Source organism: Trypanosoma cruzi, genomic scaffold, assembly GCF_000209065.1.
Source record: "Trypanosoma cruzi strain CL Brener 1047053516579 genomic scaffold, whole genome shotgun sequence".
Taxonomy (NCBI): Eukaryota; Euglenozoa; class Kinetoplastea; order Trypanosomatida; family Trypanosomatidae; genus Trypanosoma; species Trypanosoma cruzi.
Window position 1 is genome coordinate 223,618 of NW_001849570.1, and position 14,958 is coordinate 238,575.

Below are 14,958 nucleotides of genomic sequence, written 5' to 3' on the forward strand. Positions count from 1 at the left end.
TGGGTGTGTGCCCCGCTGCTGCTTGCCGTATCCGCGCTGGCGTACACCACTCTGGGCTGAAGAGGCGTATGCGGGCTGTGCGTGCCAGCACTCAACCACAGGGATTTGTATACGTCCACTGTGGTCCGATGTAAATAAATAAGAGAAAATAATGATTGTGTTTTGCTTTATTTGCTTCAGCTGCGTTGCTGTGTGCTCCGTGTTGTTTTCCACTGTATCCGTCACGTTGAACGCATCCCAGGCACACTCGTATGTACTACACGCACACAACTGCTTGCATGGACGCATGTCCGTGTGTGAATGCATGCACACTGGGGCCATTCGGTGCAGCTTCCTTTTTTTTGTGTTTCTAGTTTTGTTTTTTTTTTTGCTTTTTTACTCGTGTTTTGTTTAATTTTTTTATTTAATTGTTTTGTTTTTATTGCTGATTAATTGCTGCGGGGCTGTTTTTGTGCGTTTTCCCTCCCACTGATTCCAACTGCCTCATGGTGTATGTGCTGCCGCTGCCGCTGCTGCCTTCATTTGTCACTGTGTGGTGTGAATTGTCTCTCCTTTTGCTTTCACTCTACGTTGACGGGGAGTTAGTTTGTGCTGAAGGCTGCACGCAAGTGACAGGAGTGATGGCGATGATGACTGGCCGTGTGCTGCTGGTGTGTGCCCTCTGCGTGCTGTGGTGCGGTGCCGGCGGTTTTTGGACACGCTGAGGGTTTGGCAGCTGTTGGTGGCAGCTCTGGTGGTGACAACAGTGCTGGAAGTGAAGGTGGCTCACGTGGAGGTCCTGAAGTAAATTCCTCTTTGGAGCCTCTTTCTGTTGTTGGAGGTCCCAAAGGAAATATGATGTCTTCGTTGGAAACTCCTCTCTCTGTTGGTGGTATTCCTCCAAATTCTCTTTCTGAAGAGGGTGATGGTCTAAAGTCCCTTGGCGAAACGCTCAATTCTGAGGACGAGGTATCTTCAGATGTAAGTGGTCCGTCAGTACAAACAAAAACGCCTGGACAGTCCGATTCGCCCATCGTGAAGGCACCGGAGAAGTCAGATCCCAAAATAAAAACGCACATCTCTGATAAACAAGGAGAAGCGGGAGGTACAGAGGCTAATAAGGATGCAACAGAAAGCGAGAAAAGGCAGAGTGAGGTGGTGAAGAGAGACATTTCCAGCGCTCTCCAATCACCGCCAACACCGCCAGTACCGGCGTACCCAGCAGAAGAAACCCCACTAGCACCAGCAGACTTACGGAATTCAGTAGAAGAGAATCGAAACACACCGCCGTCACAAACCAAAACGGATCTCGAGGCACCAGAACCGTCTCTAGAGGGTGCTGAGGCAGAGACGCACGGTGAAGGAAAAACCACATCCGATTCGATGAAGGATGTAGCTAAAGGCCGTTCAGGAGATTCAACACCATCGTCCATCTCTGCAAGTGACAGCGTTGACGCCCAGAGGAAGGCGGAGGAGGAGGATGACAATGAGATGGAAGCCTTCAATCCCAATGAAGCCTCTATTTTACCTTTGGTGAACAAAAATGGTCAAGGAAACGTGATTCCATCTTTTTCCGCTGAACAGCAGGAGCAAAAAGGACAGCCGTTGGGGAAAAGCGGTGCGGGCGGTGTACCCGCATCACCACTGTCCACTGTAACGAGTTCCTCAGCAGGCAAGGAGCCCGTAAAGCAGTTGGCGTCAGGAACATCTCCTGATGGGCATCAAAACGTGGATGGCGGTTCTACTGCTGATGGCTACCAAACGGTGAGCACGGGATATGGAGATAAAACGCAGGAGGATGCACCACACAAAACTCTTACGGGAAACCTTGCCACAGCAGATGCAAATGGCCCTACAACTATGGGCGTGGGGCAAGATGGAACCGCAGTGAATACTGAGGTGGGTGCGAGCTCCGCTGAGGATGAGGAAACGGTGGCAGGAAAGAATGTGCAGGAGGAAGAGGTCCAGCCACAGAACAGGGATGTGAATGGTGCGGCACTCAACGGCAGCCTCGGGCATTTGTTGCAGGGGAATAACAGCGATGGCGGCATTTTGCGTGGGAGCGGACTGCTGCTGCTGCTGCTTCTGTTGGGACTGTGGGGGTTTGCGGCTCTGTGAGGAGTGACTGGCTGCCGCGTGGGACAATTGCGACCTCCTCAGCAGAGACTTTCTTTCCCATGGGAACAAATTTCTTTCATAAATCGTTTTTTTGTTTCAATTTTTTGCGTATTTTAAATTAATTTCTTGTTTGCTTTGAGGGTTTATCTATTTCTTACTAACTCATTCCTTTTTTTTTTTTTTTTTTTTTCATTCGGGGGCAACCACTATGGACGTTTTTTTCTTTTCTACTCTTCCCTCTTTTAATTGTTTCTTGCTGCACTCTTCCTGTGAGGGGTGCCGTGTGTTTCCCGCCCAACTGCTCCACTCGCACACCCACCGACACGCTCGTGACGACGGCCCTGTGCGCCTCGCCTGCTGCACGCATGAGGATGGGCCGAGACGAACGGCGCGCTGAGGAGCCGTGACGTGTGGGCGTGCGACGAGGGCCTGTGGAGCGGAGCACACATTTCTTTCCCTCTTGTTTTGTTTTCTTGCGGCCAGGGCGGGCAGACACTCGCAGCACCACACACACACAGCCACACCCTGCCGCCGTGTTTTTAAGATTTTTTGCTTTGCGTGTGCATTTCTCGCGCCGGCAGTCCCTTCGCTGTCGGTCTCGTGAGCATTTCTTCTCCCCTCCTGAGTTTTTTTTTCTTTTGCTGCGCTCACCCTCCCGATGGAGAGACGCGACTCCCGTCATGTCTGCGTGTTTCTCTCAGTCCACACACACGAGTGACTGTGCTCTGCGGGCCACACTCGCACGCCGATGAGAGGGCTGAGGGGAGCACCAACACGCAGATGACCCCATGAAATATAAACGATGTTTGGACAAATGGAGGGTCAGACGGTTGAAAGGCATTTAAATATCTTTTTAATTTTATTTTACGGGCAAAATATGCAGACAATCTCTGGAGCAAGATGGTAGTTGGGTGCTTTTTTAAATTTGTGTGGAACAGTAATGGACGATTTCTTTTATTTATAATTATTTTGTGTGATGGGGTTTATATAAGATGAAGGGGAAAGATTTTTTGTTCTAAATAAATCTTGTGTGAATTGCCACTGCTTGGGCGGCAGTGCAGTCATGAATTTGAGCGGTCTTTTTCTTGTTGTTTCCGCCATGCACCTCCGCTGTGCATTCTTTTTTTTGCGTCTCTCCAGATACTCTGCTTCCTTTTTTCTACTTTTATGCTTTGTGTTTCTGCAGGCACACACAACCACACACACACAAAATGCACATTGCAGTGGATTTGAATGCTTATTTTGCAGTGCATGCTGGCAGTTGCGTGTGGCGGCTGTTGTCTTCTTCCGTGGCTGTGAGGAGAAGGGAAGGAGAGGGAGTGCGCAGCCCGAGTCTCCTTTCCTGCGGGTGTGGTGCACCGCGTGTGACTGCGCTGAGTTGGGCTCTGTGTCCCATTGAGGGCGGGATGGCTGGAAATTTTGGTGCCGCGTTATGGATGGATGAGGGTTTGTTTGCTCCGTGTGGCTGGTGTGGTGGGTGCTCGCTCCGTGTGCGTTGTGTGGTGGCCGCGGGTTTTGGCCATTTCCCGTTGGCTGTGGGAATGAGCTGGAAGGAGATGGTGGTGGATGTCTTCTCCTCCTGCATGGTGGGTGGCTGCTGACGTTGTGTGCCTTTCTTGCGTGGATGCCGTCTCGTGGTGTGTGAAATGTGCGGCTGGGCCTGCTGCCCTCTCGTCATGTTGTCTGCCCTCTCTCTCGCTGTATCCTCGGTGCTTCGTCTCTCTCCCTCTTGTTCCATTCTTTTTCATCTGCCTCACGGATCAGCTGACTGGCTCCAGCGACTCCACTACGGGTGACGATGACTGCGATGGTGGCGATGGTGACGGTGCGGCGGCGTGTTGTTCCTTACACTCTCGTGCTGCTTGTCTGTGTGCGTGACGGCTGCTGGGAGTCCTGGAGATGTATCTGGTGATGTGGATGCGGTGGTTGTGCCGGTGGATGTGTCGTGTGCTCCGAGTGACGGCAGCCTGAGATATCGCGTGCATGTGTGTGTGTGGGCGTGGAAGAAGTGTTCTGCTGCCGTTGCTGAGGCTCAGTATGAGAATTATACTTTCAGTGGCTTTGGTGTGCACATGCATGGCAGGAATGGTGAGCTGGGTGCTGTGTGCCATGTGGCCAATGCGGTGCACACATGTAGCAACTGCGGCGCAAGTTAATGCTGAGCCGTCACGTCAGCACGAGGATTGGCGACAGTCTGCGGCGGCTGACGGACCCAACACCGTCGATCGGAGTCCCGCATCCAACACGGCGACCAACACGTCCGAGACGAGGCCTGAGTTTGCCAGCAATCCGAACGAAGTGATGGTCCCGAATGCATCCAAGAAGAGGCCTTCCTTTGCCAACGGTCCGAGAATATTAGTGGCGCTGAATGCATCGGGGATCATGTCTGTCACTTATGGCGGCAGGGAACACGTTGCTGCGGATAACACGGACGAGGTGAGTGAGCACGACGCCACCGGACACAAATCTCTCGTTTTAGAAAATGGCGTTGCAGGCAGTGGATTTGTTGCTGAGGGTGATGCGGACGGATTGACTCAACGCAATGCCTCTGGACACGAAAACCCCAATTACGAGAATTCACCGCGCAGTATTCCGGAAACGGTGTGAGTCCCGACGACTGCTTTGCCCTGCTCAACGACGCGAAATTGACACTGCGTGAGTTAACTGTTGACGGCACTGTGCGTGTGTGCGTGTATTGGGCGTTGCTGCTTCTTTTGGGATTGTGTGGAGTTGTGGCGGTCTTGTGAGCCGAAGAGTGTGGAATTGCGACTCCTCACGGAGAACATGTGCCGCGTTCCCTGCGGGTTTTCTTTTTTATTACTTTTTTTTTTTGCTTTTGTTTTTTGTTTTTCTTGGAATGATAAGCACCCTTTTTTATTTAATGGCCAGTTGCTGCACACTCTTATGAGTGACGTGTTTCTCTCACTTGTTTTGTTGTTTGTTGCCCACACGCGGTGCCGGCCTCATTGCTGTGCGTCCCACGGACTGCACAAAAGGAGGATTGGAGGAACAGGCCGGATGCCGCAATGAAGTGTGAAGGAATGTTGTGTGGGCTGGTGGAGCAGGACGATCTTTTTTTGTTATATTTGGTGTGGGAAATATGTGTACACGAAGACACGCTGTTCTTTTGCTACCTGGCGCATGAAATAAAATTCTTACTGGATCGATTTTCATGTTTTTTTTTTGTTTTGTTTAAGTCTTATCGGAGTGTCAACTTCCTTTTGTTATGTTTTTTTGTGGGCTTTGTTGTGCGGGAGGGTGTGCGAGTTCTGCAATCGTAGTGATTCCCTCTGTCTTGCGGTGTGTGCGTTGCTGGCTGTGCGGGGTTGTGTGACTTGTCTCTCTCTTTTTGCTTTCACTCTGCGCTGACGGGGTGTTGTTAGTTTGTGCTGAAGGCTACACGCAAGTGACAGGAGTGATGGCGATGATGATGACTGGCCGTGTGCTGCTGGTGTGTGCCCTCTGCGTGCTGTGGTGCGGTGCCGGTGGCAGATCTGACGGGGGAAAAACGGCAGGCTCTGAAAGTGGACTCAGTAATCGTGGGGGTGATGAAGACTCCGAAAGCGCCAGCGGTCAGACGGCGTCTGGTGAAGCGGGAAACCCTACTGTACAACAAATGCAGCTGAACAACGTTGGGGGTCATCCACTCGTGGCTCCGCCATTGCAAGCTGATTTACCGCCTGAATCAACAACACAGCAGACACCATCCAGCTCCGAACATACGGATTCACTGTCACATTCACAATCATTGCAAGAAGAGCGGCAAGGTGGTTCACCCGATGGTTCTTCAGGGGAACCGGAGACTTCTCCCAGTCAAGAGGACAGGAAGAATGAATCAATTGGAGATCAACCACGCAATGATCCGCCATCTTCTTCAAGTAACAACGATGTTGTCAGCAGTAATAGTGAGGAGCGCACAGAAGATACTCCGAGGAGTACTGAAATTATTGTTGCCGTACCGTCAGAAGAGGGCCAGGAACGTGAAAATGTCACTCCTTCCTTGGAACAACCTCGGGAAACTTCCACGGCCGCACCGGCCATTACCACTCAAACAAGTTCCATGACGACATCTGACGATGGTGAGAGCAACACCGTCAAAATGAGTGATGCATCACTCCAACCAACAGGCACCGCCAACACAAATGTTACGACGACGCCTGCCGAAAATGACAGCAGCACCGCGGTCTCCCACACCACCTCCCCTCTTTTGCTTCTTCTTGTTGTTGCATGTGCGGCTGCTGCTGTAGTGGTGGCCGCGTGAGAGTGAGGGAGAGAGAGCCGTGCACCGCCCGCACACACACTCGTCCTTCTCTCACTCTCTGTGTGTGTGTCCCCTTGCATGGACTCTCGCCCTCACCTCACCCCACGAAGCACACACATAATGTGCCCATTGTATATATGAATGCACACCCATGCAGGCCCGTTGGTGCTCTCTTTTGCAGCACACGCACCGCTGCCGTCCTGCCTGGCTGCATGGGCGGAGCACCGTAACTGTTTTTGTTTTGTTTCCATTGCATTGAGTGGACGACCTTTCTCTCTCTCTCCCTGTGTGTGTGTGTTTTGCTTTACGGGAGCAATGAGAGTGTGTGTGCTGGTCGTCCCACGCTTCGGCTTCTTGTTTTTTTTTTTATTGTTTTGCTTGTGTTGTGGTTGAGTGCACCCATTACCCTTGTTTTCGATTATTGTTTTTTGTTGACTGCGTACGCCTAAATTGTCTTTTTATCTTATTTGTTTTTTTTTTGAGCGACTGTAAGTCTTTTTTATTCTTGTCAAGCCATTAAGTGTTTTTTTCTTTTACGTACAGCATGTGTCGGTTGATCCACGTCACCCCACGGTCTGCAGTGCTGCTGGTGCTTCTGGTTGTGATGATGTGTTGTGCCGGCGGGTGCTTTGCTGCCAGCCTGACGTACTCCTGCTCCTCTGACAAAGCGATGCGTGCCGACAGGGCGAAGTCGATCCCGGCTGTGGTGAGGGACGTGCCTTTTGGATCTGAGGGTGCGTCGCAGACATGCACCGTCATTGGGAGGAATGGATGGGCGCCCGTCCGCATCAATGTGTCGACAAGGGACATGGATGGTACCAGGAATTGTTGCAGCTCGGAGCGGTAGTACGCAATGCATTCATTGGTGGCAATTGCGAGTGTGAAGGTGACGTTTTTCTATGCTGAGAAAAGAGAAGTATTTGTTTTGTTATACTTTGCTGCCACTGTTTGTTAATGGCCTGCGGGCTGTCCGTAGCGATGTGGCCAGTTTTTCCGTCTTGAACGGTGCTGTCGTGCGAGAGGGTGTGTTCCCAAAAAGTCGGATGCTCAGTTGTCGAGGACGGGGGCATTCCCACAGCGTGTGCGGCACGGCCTCCCGTGGATTGTCGGGGGCTCAGCGGCTGGTGGGGTTGCAGTAGCGGAGGAGTGGCTGAAGGGCTATGGCTGTCATTGGAGCTTGCAGAGGTGCGTGGTCCGTTTTTTGCTCGTTGATACGCCTGACATTTTTGGTGGTGACCTGCGCGTGAGGCACTTGTTGGGTAGACCGTGGAGCTGTCGCAGAATCCACATGTGAGGCCTTCTGCAACGATTGGAGTGCCAGGGTTAGTGCGTCGGGCGTGTGCCTTCATATTGTGGACGGACGAGAAGACGCTGCTGCAGCTTGGGCAGGGCGAAGTTGATCCGCTGCTCGTCATTCTACGAGGAGGTGCCGTGGACACGCCAGGTGGAGGTTCCGGCGGAGGTCGGGGCGGTCCTGCCTCTTCAGTGTGAGGGAGGGCAGCACCACCGACATAAAGGGTTGCTTGTGATCTGCAGGGCGCGTGCCGGTCTGCCGAGGAGTGGGCAGGAGGACGTCCATCAGCCGCTTGTTGGTCGGCAAGGAGTGGCGGTGCTCACTTCGGGAAGAGGTTCCGGCGGAGGCAGAGCACAGACGCGGTCCCAACAGCACCGCAGCACAGCCGATCCCAGAGGGCAGGAACGTGGCGCTGCCATGCCTCAGGGTATCACAGGCCTGGGATCGAGAGGGCACCAAGCTGTTTCGCACGGACCTCTGACAGCATGGAGAAGCCACGGCGGAGGGCATGATTGCGGTCCTCCCGTTTGCGGAGCACTTCAGCTCGGGGCAGGCTGCCGCTGCAACACACTCGGCCTGCTACATTCCGTCCGTCCAGGTTCCTGTGGGACTGTCACGGCTGCCGCTCGTACGGTGCCTCGGTGCATCTCCAACCATGTGGTCACAGCGGCCAGAGACGTTGCACACGCCGAGGTGGAAGCATCACAGTCAGCTTCACGCAGGACAACGGCGACATGTTTCCGTCGTGACAGCATGCCTGCCTGTCGCGGGATGCCGTCCTCCGTCCCTGCAGTGTGGGATGGCAGATGGTGGTCCGAGTCCATGTAAACGGGTGGACGTCCAGTGGGAGACACGCAGTACGCGTTGCGCAGTCACATCGGGAAACGAGACGCTGCAGCCGCTGCTCCACGTTGCCTGTGCCGGGTCGTCGGAAAGCTCAACCTCCATGCCGGTTGGGGTGGCGGCGAGGTCCTCTCCTGCCGTCGTTGATGGTGAGCGACCGTCCCGCAGCTCATGGTGTGAAAAGCGACGAATGTTGCTCGCAAAGTGAGCAGTGTGAGCCATTGCCGTGGGAGGTTGCAGAGGTTCACCACGTACATGCTGGAGCAGGCCTGTGGGCGCACGCGGAAGGCGGTGGTCTCCACGCAGTTGGTGCCACGAGCAACAGGCGCTCGCACGGCAAGGTGTGGCGCACCAAGAAGGCCACGCCACCGGCACGCCCACTGCAGGCCTGGCGGAAGACACCGCAGCCAATGAGCCTCGTCGCTGGGGCACTCTCGTGCCTGCACTCCTGCAGAAGAACCATGTCGGGATGGTGCTGCGCCAGTCGAGCAGCAAGGGCTATCCTGAGGGGCGAAGGGCCGGAAGTTCTGAGCTGCCAGATAACTACGAGGTCATCCTCATCGGGGCCGCGGCTCTTGCGGACACCACCGCAGCGGATGATGCCGACGGAGTGACCGCACTGAAACAACTGTGCGGTTCTGTCAGTCAAACTGCAGGCAAACCGCCTCGCCGCTCCACAACTGACAGTGCAAAAACAACGAGGAGAAAAGAATCCCAAGAGCTGGCATCTTCACACACGGCGGGCATCGTGCAGCCGTGTTGCCATCACTCCCACAGAGAGACAAGGAAGTGTGTGTGGAAGTGTGCCGAGAGAACACAGCGACCGCCACCGCCAGAGGAGTCCATCGTGGCGCCGTCCGTCACGCGTCATCATGTCAGCACGGGACGCAAGCACGTACTCGGCAGTGCAAATACATTCTTGCAGAGCACTGTGCAACCACTTATGTGTGTGGGTGTCTTTTGGAGAAGCTGAAAAGAGGAGGCACAGGGAGGCACATCAGGACGGCAAGAGGCACAGCTGGATGGCAGCGGTACATGCGGTACGGCCCAAACCTCAACAATCACGCACGGTGGCAGCACACACCCATCCACAAAAAACAAAACAAAAGGAAAACAAAACACGGCGGCAGGGTGTGGCTGTGTGTGTGTGGCGCTACGGGTGTCTGCCCGCCCTGGCCGCAAAGAAACAAAACAAGAGGGAAAGAAATGTGTGCTCCGCCCCACAGGCCCTCGTCGCACGCCCACACGTCACGGCTCCCTCAGCGCGCCGTTCGTCGCGGCCCCTCCTCATGCGTGCAGCAGGCGAGGCGCACAGGGCCGTCGTCATGAGCGTGTCGGTGGGTGTGCGAGTGGAGCAGTTGGGCGGGAAACACACGGCACCCCTCACAGGAAGAGTGCAGAAGAAACAATTAAAAGAGGGAAGAGTAGAAAAGAAAAAGCCGTCCATAGTGATTGCCCCCCAAAAGCAAAAAAGAGAAGAGATGGTGGAGCAAAAGATTAGTAAACAAAAAAAAAGAAAAAATTAAGGAAAATAAACCATTAAAAAATGAAAAAAACTCACAACGCCCCGAAGGAAGTAAAAAACAAGCAAAATGAACACAAAAAACAAGTAACAACGAAACAACAACAGAAAAAAAAAAAGTAAAAACACACAAAACAAAACACAAGGAGCTGCAACGAATGACTCCAGCGTGCATGCACCAGCACACAAAAATGCGTCCACGCAATCAGTTGTGGGCGTGTCGTGCATACAAGTGTGTCTGGGATGCGTGCCAAGTGACGGATACAGGGGTCAACAACATGGAGCACACAGCAGCGCAGCTGAAGCAAATGAAGCAGAACAGAAGATCATTATTTTCTCTTATTTATTACACAATAAAACAAAAGAAGCGCAAAGCATCCCGTGGTTGAGTGCTGGCTTTAATAGCCCGCATTCACTTCTTCAGCCCAGTGTCCCGTAGGTGAGTGCAGCCAGAACAAGCAGTGGCAGGGCATGCAGATGGGTGTCATGGAAGCAGGCGTCAGTTCCCACACTGTTCTCCAACGCGTTCTTTGTGGGCGCAGAGGAAAGGGGAGCCGGCATGCTTGACGCCATATTATTTCCTTCGCTAGAAGCAGTTTCGGTGGTGTCGGCTGTGTCCTCTTCGGCGCCTTCCGCTGCACCCCCGTCCTCGCCGGTCTGGGACAACTGAGTCGGTGGCGCAGCAGCAGTCTCTTCCTGCAGCTCCACTGGAGGGTCATGGGAGGAGTGGTCGCCGCCTTCTGTGGGCTTTGGATCTGGTGGGGATTCGGATGCAGGAGAAGCAGCAGAAGTAGAATGTGAAGGGCCTTGAAGCTCAGCAGAGGAAGCGGAATCCGACGCTTGCGAGGCCGCGGCAGAAGGATCCGTCGTGGCCGCAGCGCCAGCAGCAGAGTTAGCACCAGCGCCGCCTGGAGTTGCAGGTAGAGAAGAAGGAGGGACATCCGCGGAATTCTCAACGACAGCAGGAGAAGATTTTGAATTTGTTGTGTAGGCGTCGCGAGAAGCCTCCTCTTGTCGAGCCGCCGGAGTGCCTGCTTCCGGACGTGTGGCCGGAACACTTTCACCAGCGCTGCCCGGAGCTCCAGCCAGTGAAGGGGCACCAGCGGAATCCGCAGCGTCAGCAGGAGGTTCAGAATCTGGTGTGGAGGTGTCACGAGAATCCTTGTCATCTGGAGGGCTCCGAGGAACTTCCGGAGGTTTTGCCGGAACAATTGCAACGGTAACCGCCTTCGTCTCCACGTTACGCTCCCACCAACTCTTCACCGCGCTTGGAGTGGGCGATGTGACGTTGATCGTGAAGACGCCATCCTTCGCACCATCTTTTATACGTCTCTGAACATCCTCGGGCTCACAGTTTCCGACGCCCATGCCGCAAATCATCAGCCCAAAACCAGCAGCTGCAGTCGTGCAGTTGTACCACAATGACGTCCCAGGGAGGTGCCAACGCGCAACATTACCGTCACCCGCACACTCTGCATTCACCTGCGTCACCTGCGGCTCTTGCTCCTCCACGGCAAACACGCACGAGCAGCAGCACAGCAGTGCCAGCACCAACACGACACAAAACACACGGCACATCATCGTCAAAACTATCGTTGTTGAATAACGTGGATTCGATCTGCAGGAGCATGAGAAAGTAGAGAGAGACAGCAGCTACACCACGCACAGCCACCGCATGGTAATAAATGGCAGCAGCCAGAAGAAGCGCACACCAAAAAAGACAGATGGAATCATTACAACCGCAGAACTCCCACACCGACCCGCAAACAAGAACTTAAAAGGGCGGAAAAAAACAAAAAAGGAACACAACAGCAAAAAAAAAAAAATGATAGGAGTCCATCAGAACTCCAGGGGAGGAATATAAAAAATCAATCGGGCAGAAATTCTATTTAATGTGCCAAGCAGCACAAGACAACCGTGTGTTTCTGTATACATAATGCCTGCACCAAATATAATAAAAAAAGATCGTCCTGCTCCACCAGCCCACACAACATTCCTTCACACTTCATTGCGGCATCCGGCCTGTTCCTCCAATCCTCCTTTCGTGCAGTCCGTGGAACGCACAGCAATGAGGCCGGCACCGCGTGTGGGCAACAAACAACAAAACAAGTGAGAGAAACACGTCGCTCATGACAGTGTGCAGCAACCGACCATTAAATAAAGAAACAGCAAGGACACTTATCATTCCAAGAAAAACAAAAAACAAAAGCAAAAAAAAGTAATAAAAGGAAACACGCATGCAACGCGGCACATGTTCTCCGTGAGGAGTCGCAATTCCACACTCTTTGGCTCAGAAGACCGCCACAACTCCACACAATCCCAAAAGAAGCAGCAACGCCCAATACACGCACACACACACAGTGCCGTCAACAGTTAACTCACGCAGTGTCAATTTCGCGTCGTTGAGCAGGGCAAAGCAGTCGTCGGGACACACACCGTTTCCGGAATACTGCGCGGTGAATTCTCGTAATTGGGGTTTTCGTGTCCAGAGGCATTGCGTTGAGTCAATCCGTCCGCATCACCCTCAGCAACAAATCCACTGCCTGCAACGCCATTTTCTAAAACGAGAGATTTGTGTCCGGTGGCGTCGTGCTCACTCACCTCGTCCGTGTTATCCGCAGCAACGTGTTCCCTGCCGCCATAAGTGACAGACATGATCCCCGATGCATTCAGCGCCACTAATATTCTCGGACCGTTGGCAAAGGAAGGCCTCTTCTTGGATGCCTTCGGGACCATCACTTCGTTCGGATTGCTGGCAAACTCAGGCCTCGTCTCGGACGTGTTGGTCGCCGTGTTGGATGCGGGACTCGGATCGACGGTGTTGGGTCCGTCAGCCGCCGCAGACTGTCGCCAATCCTCGTGTTGACGTGACGGCTCAGCATCAACTTGCGGCGCAGTTGTCCCACCAGATTTTGTGTCATCCTTCCCTTCACGGGGTGGCGGCAACTCACAGATGCCCGTCTGGTCAGCATCGCTGCTCCGTGCAGGCGGATGGATGGTTCCATCGGGAAAAAATTGACGCCACCACAATTCATAAGGGCCGGCGTATTTATGTGTCGTCACGTCCATCGTGAAGGCAACGGTGGCCCCTTCCTCTTTCGCTGCACAGCTGGCAGCACAGTTGCTACATGTGTGCACCGCATTGGCCACATGGCACACAGCACCCAGCTCACCATTCCTGCCATGCATGCGCACATCAAAGCCGCTGAAAGTATAATTCTCATGCTGAGCCTCAGCACCGGCAGCAGAACACTTCTTCCACGCCCACACACACACATGCACGCGATATCTCAGGCCGCCGTCACTCGGAGCACACGACACATCCACCGGCACAACCACCGCATCCGCAGCACCAGATACACCTCCAGGACTCCCAACAGCAGCACAAGAGCGCAATGACCAACACGGCGCACACCACACGGCGCCGCAGCGTCATCATCGTCATCACCGCAGTCACCATCACCCGTAGTGGAGCCGCTGGAGCCAGTCAGCTGATCCGTGAGGCAGAAGAAAAAGAATGCAACAAGAGGGAGAGAGACGGAGCACCGAGGATACAGCGAGAGAGAGCAGACAAAATGCGAAGGCAGCAGGCCCAGCCGCACAGTCCACACACCACGAGACGGCATCCACGCAAGGAAGGCACACAACGCCAGCAGCCACTCACCATGCAGGAGGAGAAGACATCCACCACCATCTCCTCCCAGATCATTCCCACAACCAACGGGAAATGGCCAAAACCCGCGGCCACCACACAACGCACACGGAGCGAGCACCCACCACACCAGCCACACGCGGTGCTCCACACCCGCAGGAAAGGAGACGCGGGCTTCGCACTCCCTCTCTCCCTTCTCCTCATGGCCACGGAAGAAGAGAACAGCCGCCACACGCAACTGCCAGCATGCACTGCAAAAGAAGCATTCAAATCCACTGCAATGAGCATCTTATGTGTGTGTGTGTGGTTGTGTGTGCCTGCAGAAACACAACGCAAAGAAGCAGAAAAGAAATAAAGCAGAGTATCTGGAGAGACACACAAAAATGTACAGCGGAGGTGCATGGCAGAAATAAAGAGAAAAAGACTGCTCAGGCTCATGATATTGCACTGCAGCCCCAGCAGCGGCAATTCACACAAAAATTATTTAAAATAAAAAAAGCTTTCCCCTTCGTCTTATATAAACCCCATCACACAAAATAATTATAAATAAAAAAAAAATCGTCCATTACTGTTCCACACAAATTTAAAAAGCATCTAACTACCATCTTGCTCCAGAAATTGTCTGCATATTTTGTCCGAAAATAAAATTAAAAGATATTTAAATGTCTTTCAACCGTCTGACCCTCTGCGTGTCCGCACATCGTTTATATTTCATGGGGTCATCCGCGTGTTGCTGCTCCCCTCAGCCCTTTCATCGGCGCGTGAGTACGGCCCGCAGAGCACAGTCACTCGTGTGTGTGGGGACTGAGAGAAGCACGCAGACATGACGGGAGTCGCGTCACTCCATCGGGAGAGTGAGCGCAGCAAAAGAAAAAATCATCGGAGGGGAAAAGAAATGCTCACGAGGCCGACACCAAAAGAAATGCCAGCGCGAAAAATGCACACGCAAAGCAAAAAATCTTAAAAACACGGCGGCAGGGTGTGGCTGTGTGTGTGTGGCGCTGCGGGTGTCTGCCCGCCCTGGCCGCAAGAAAACAAAACAAGAGGGAAAGAAATGTGTGCTCCGCCCCACAGGCCCTCGTCGCACGCCCACACGTCACGGCTCCCTCAGCGCGCCGTTCGTCGCGGCCCCTCCTCATGCGTGCAGCAGGCGAGGCGCACAGGGCCGTCGTCACGAGCGTGTCGGTGGGTGTGCGGGCGGAGCAGTTGGGCGGGAAACACACGGCACCCCTCACAGGAAGAGTGCAGAAGAAACAATTAAAAGAGGGAAGAGTAGAAAAGAAAAAGCC

At 53.5% G+C, this 14,958-nt stretch overlaps 8 protein-coding genes across 8 annotated transcripts, besides 12 other annotated features; 6 read left to right on the plus strand and 2 right to left on the minus strand.

Moving 5' to 3' along the window:
* Positions 1-5,434: a sequence feature (areas not merged during assembly with more than two copies in the genome that could not be assigned to a particular haplotype).
* Positions 336-423: a sequence feature (T-rich).
* Positions 835-2,097, plus strand: Tc00.1047053507953.10 (trans-sialidase, putative; the record flags this gene model as incomplete). Its single annotated transcript, XM_811720.1, has 1 exon — positions 835-2,097. The coding sequence occupies one exon, from the start codon at positions 835-837 to the stop codon at positions 2,095-2,097; it is 1,263 nt and encodes a 420-aa protein (XP_816813.1).
* Positions 2,267-2,287: a microsatellite.
* Positions 2,937-2,964: a sequence feature (AT_rich).
* Tc00.1047053507953.20 (uncharacterized protein) lies at positions 3,664-3,975 on the plus strand (the record flags this gene model as incomplete). Its single annotated transcript, XM_811721.1, has 1 exon — positions 3,664-3,975. One exon carries the CDS (start codon positions 3,664-3,666, stop codon positions 3,973-3,975), a length of 312 nt encoding a protein of 103 aa, XP_816814.1.
* Positions 4,081-4,704, plus strand: Tc00.1047053507953.30 (uncharacterized protein; the record flags this gene model as incomplete). Its single annotated transcript, XM_811722.1, has 1 exon — positions 4,081-4,704. The coding sequence occupies one exon, from the start codon at positions 4,081-4,083 to the stop codon at positions 4,702-4,704; it is 624 nt and encodes a 207-aa protein (XP_816815.1).
* Positions 4,903-4,951: a sequence feature (T-rich).
* Positions 5,435-5,445: a sequence feature (areas merged during assembly that could not be assigned to a particular haplotype. This can correspond to areas where the two haplotypes were merged or to regions with more than two copies in the genome that were merged during assembly.).
* Positions 5,446-5,586: a sequence feature (areas merged during assembly that could not be assigned to a particular haplotype. This can correspond to areas where the two haplotypes were merged or to regions with more than two copies in the genome that were merged during assembly.).
* Positions 5,516-6,358, plus strand: Tc00.1047053507953.40 (mucin-associated surface protein (MASP), putative; the record flags this gene model as incomplete). The annotated part of the gene is made up of 1 exon (XM_811723.1): positions 5,516-6,358. One exon carries the CDS (start codon positions 5,516-5,518, stop codon positions 6,356-6,358), a length of 843 nt encoding a protein of 280 aa, XP_816816.1.
* Positions 5,587-9,586: a sequence feature (heterozygous, non-Esmeraldo-like haplotype).
* Tc00.1047053507953.50 (uncharacterized protein) lies at positions 6,903-7,205 on the plus strand (the record flags this gene model as incomplete). Its single annotated transcript, XM_811724.1, has 1 exon — positions 6,903-7,205. The coding sequence occupies one exon, from the start codon at positions 6,903-6,905 to the stop codon at positions 7,203-7,205; it is 303 nt and encodes a 100-aa protein (XP_816817.1).
* Positions 9,368-10,021, plus strand: Tc00.1047053507953.60 (uncharacterized protein; the record flags this gene model as incomplete). Its single annotated transcript, XM_811725.1, has 1 exon — positions 9,368-10,021. One exon carries the CDS (start codon positions 9,368-9,370, stop codon positions 10,019-10,021), a length of 654 nt encoding a protein of 217 aa, XP_816818.1.
* Positions 9,587-14,958: part of a sequence feature (areas not merged during assembly with more than two copies in the genome that could not be assigned to a particular haplotype) that runs on past the window's edge.
* Positions 9,998-10,157: a sequence feature (A-rich).
* On the minus strand, positions 10,438-11,598 carry Tc00.1047053507953.70 (90 kDa surface protein, putative; the record flags this gene model as incomplete). Its single annotated transcript, XM_811726.1, has 1 exon — positions 10,438-11,598. The coding sequence occupies one exon, from the start codon at positions 11,596-11,598 to the stop codon at positions 10,438-10,440; it is 1,161 nt and encodes a 386-aa protein (XP_816819.1).
* Tc00.1047053507953.80 (uncharacterized protein) lies at positions 12,406-13,206 on the minus strand (the record flags this gene model as incomplete). Its single annotated transcript, XM_811727.1, has 1 exon — positions 12,406-13,206. One exon carries the CDS (start codon positions 13,204-13,206, stop codon positions 12,406-12,408), a length of 801 nt encoding a protein of 266 aa, XP_816820.1.
* Positions 14,145-14,167: a sequence feature (AT_rich).
* Positions 14,203-14,228: a sequence feature (AT_rich).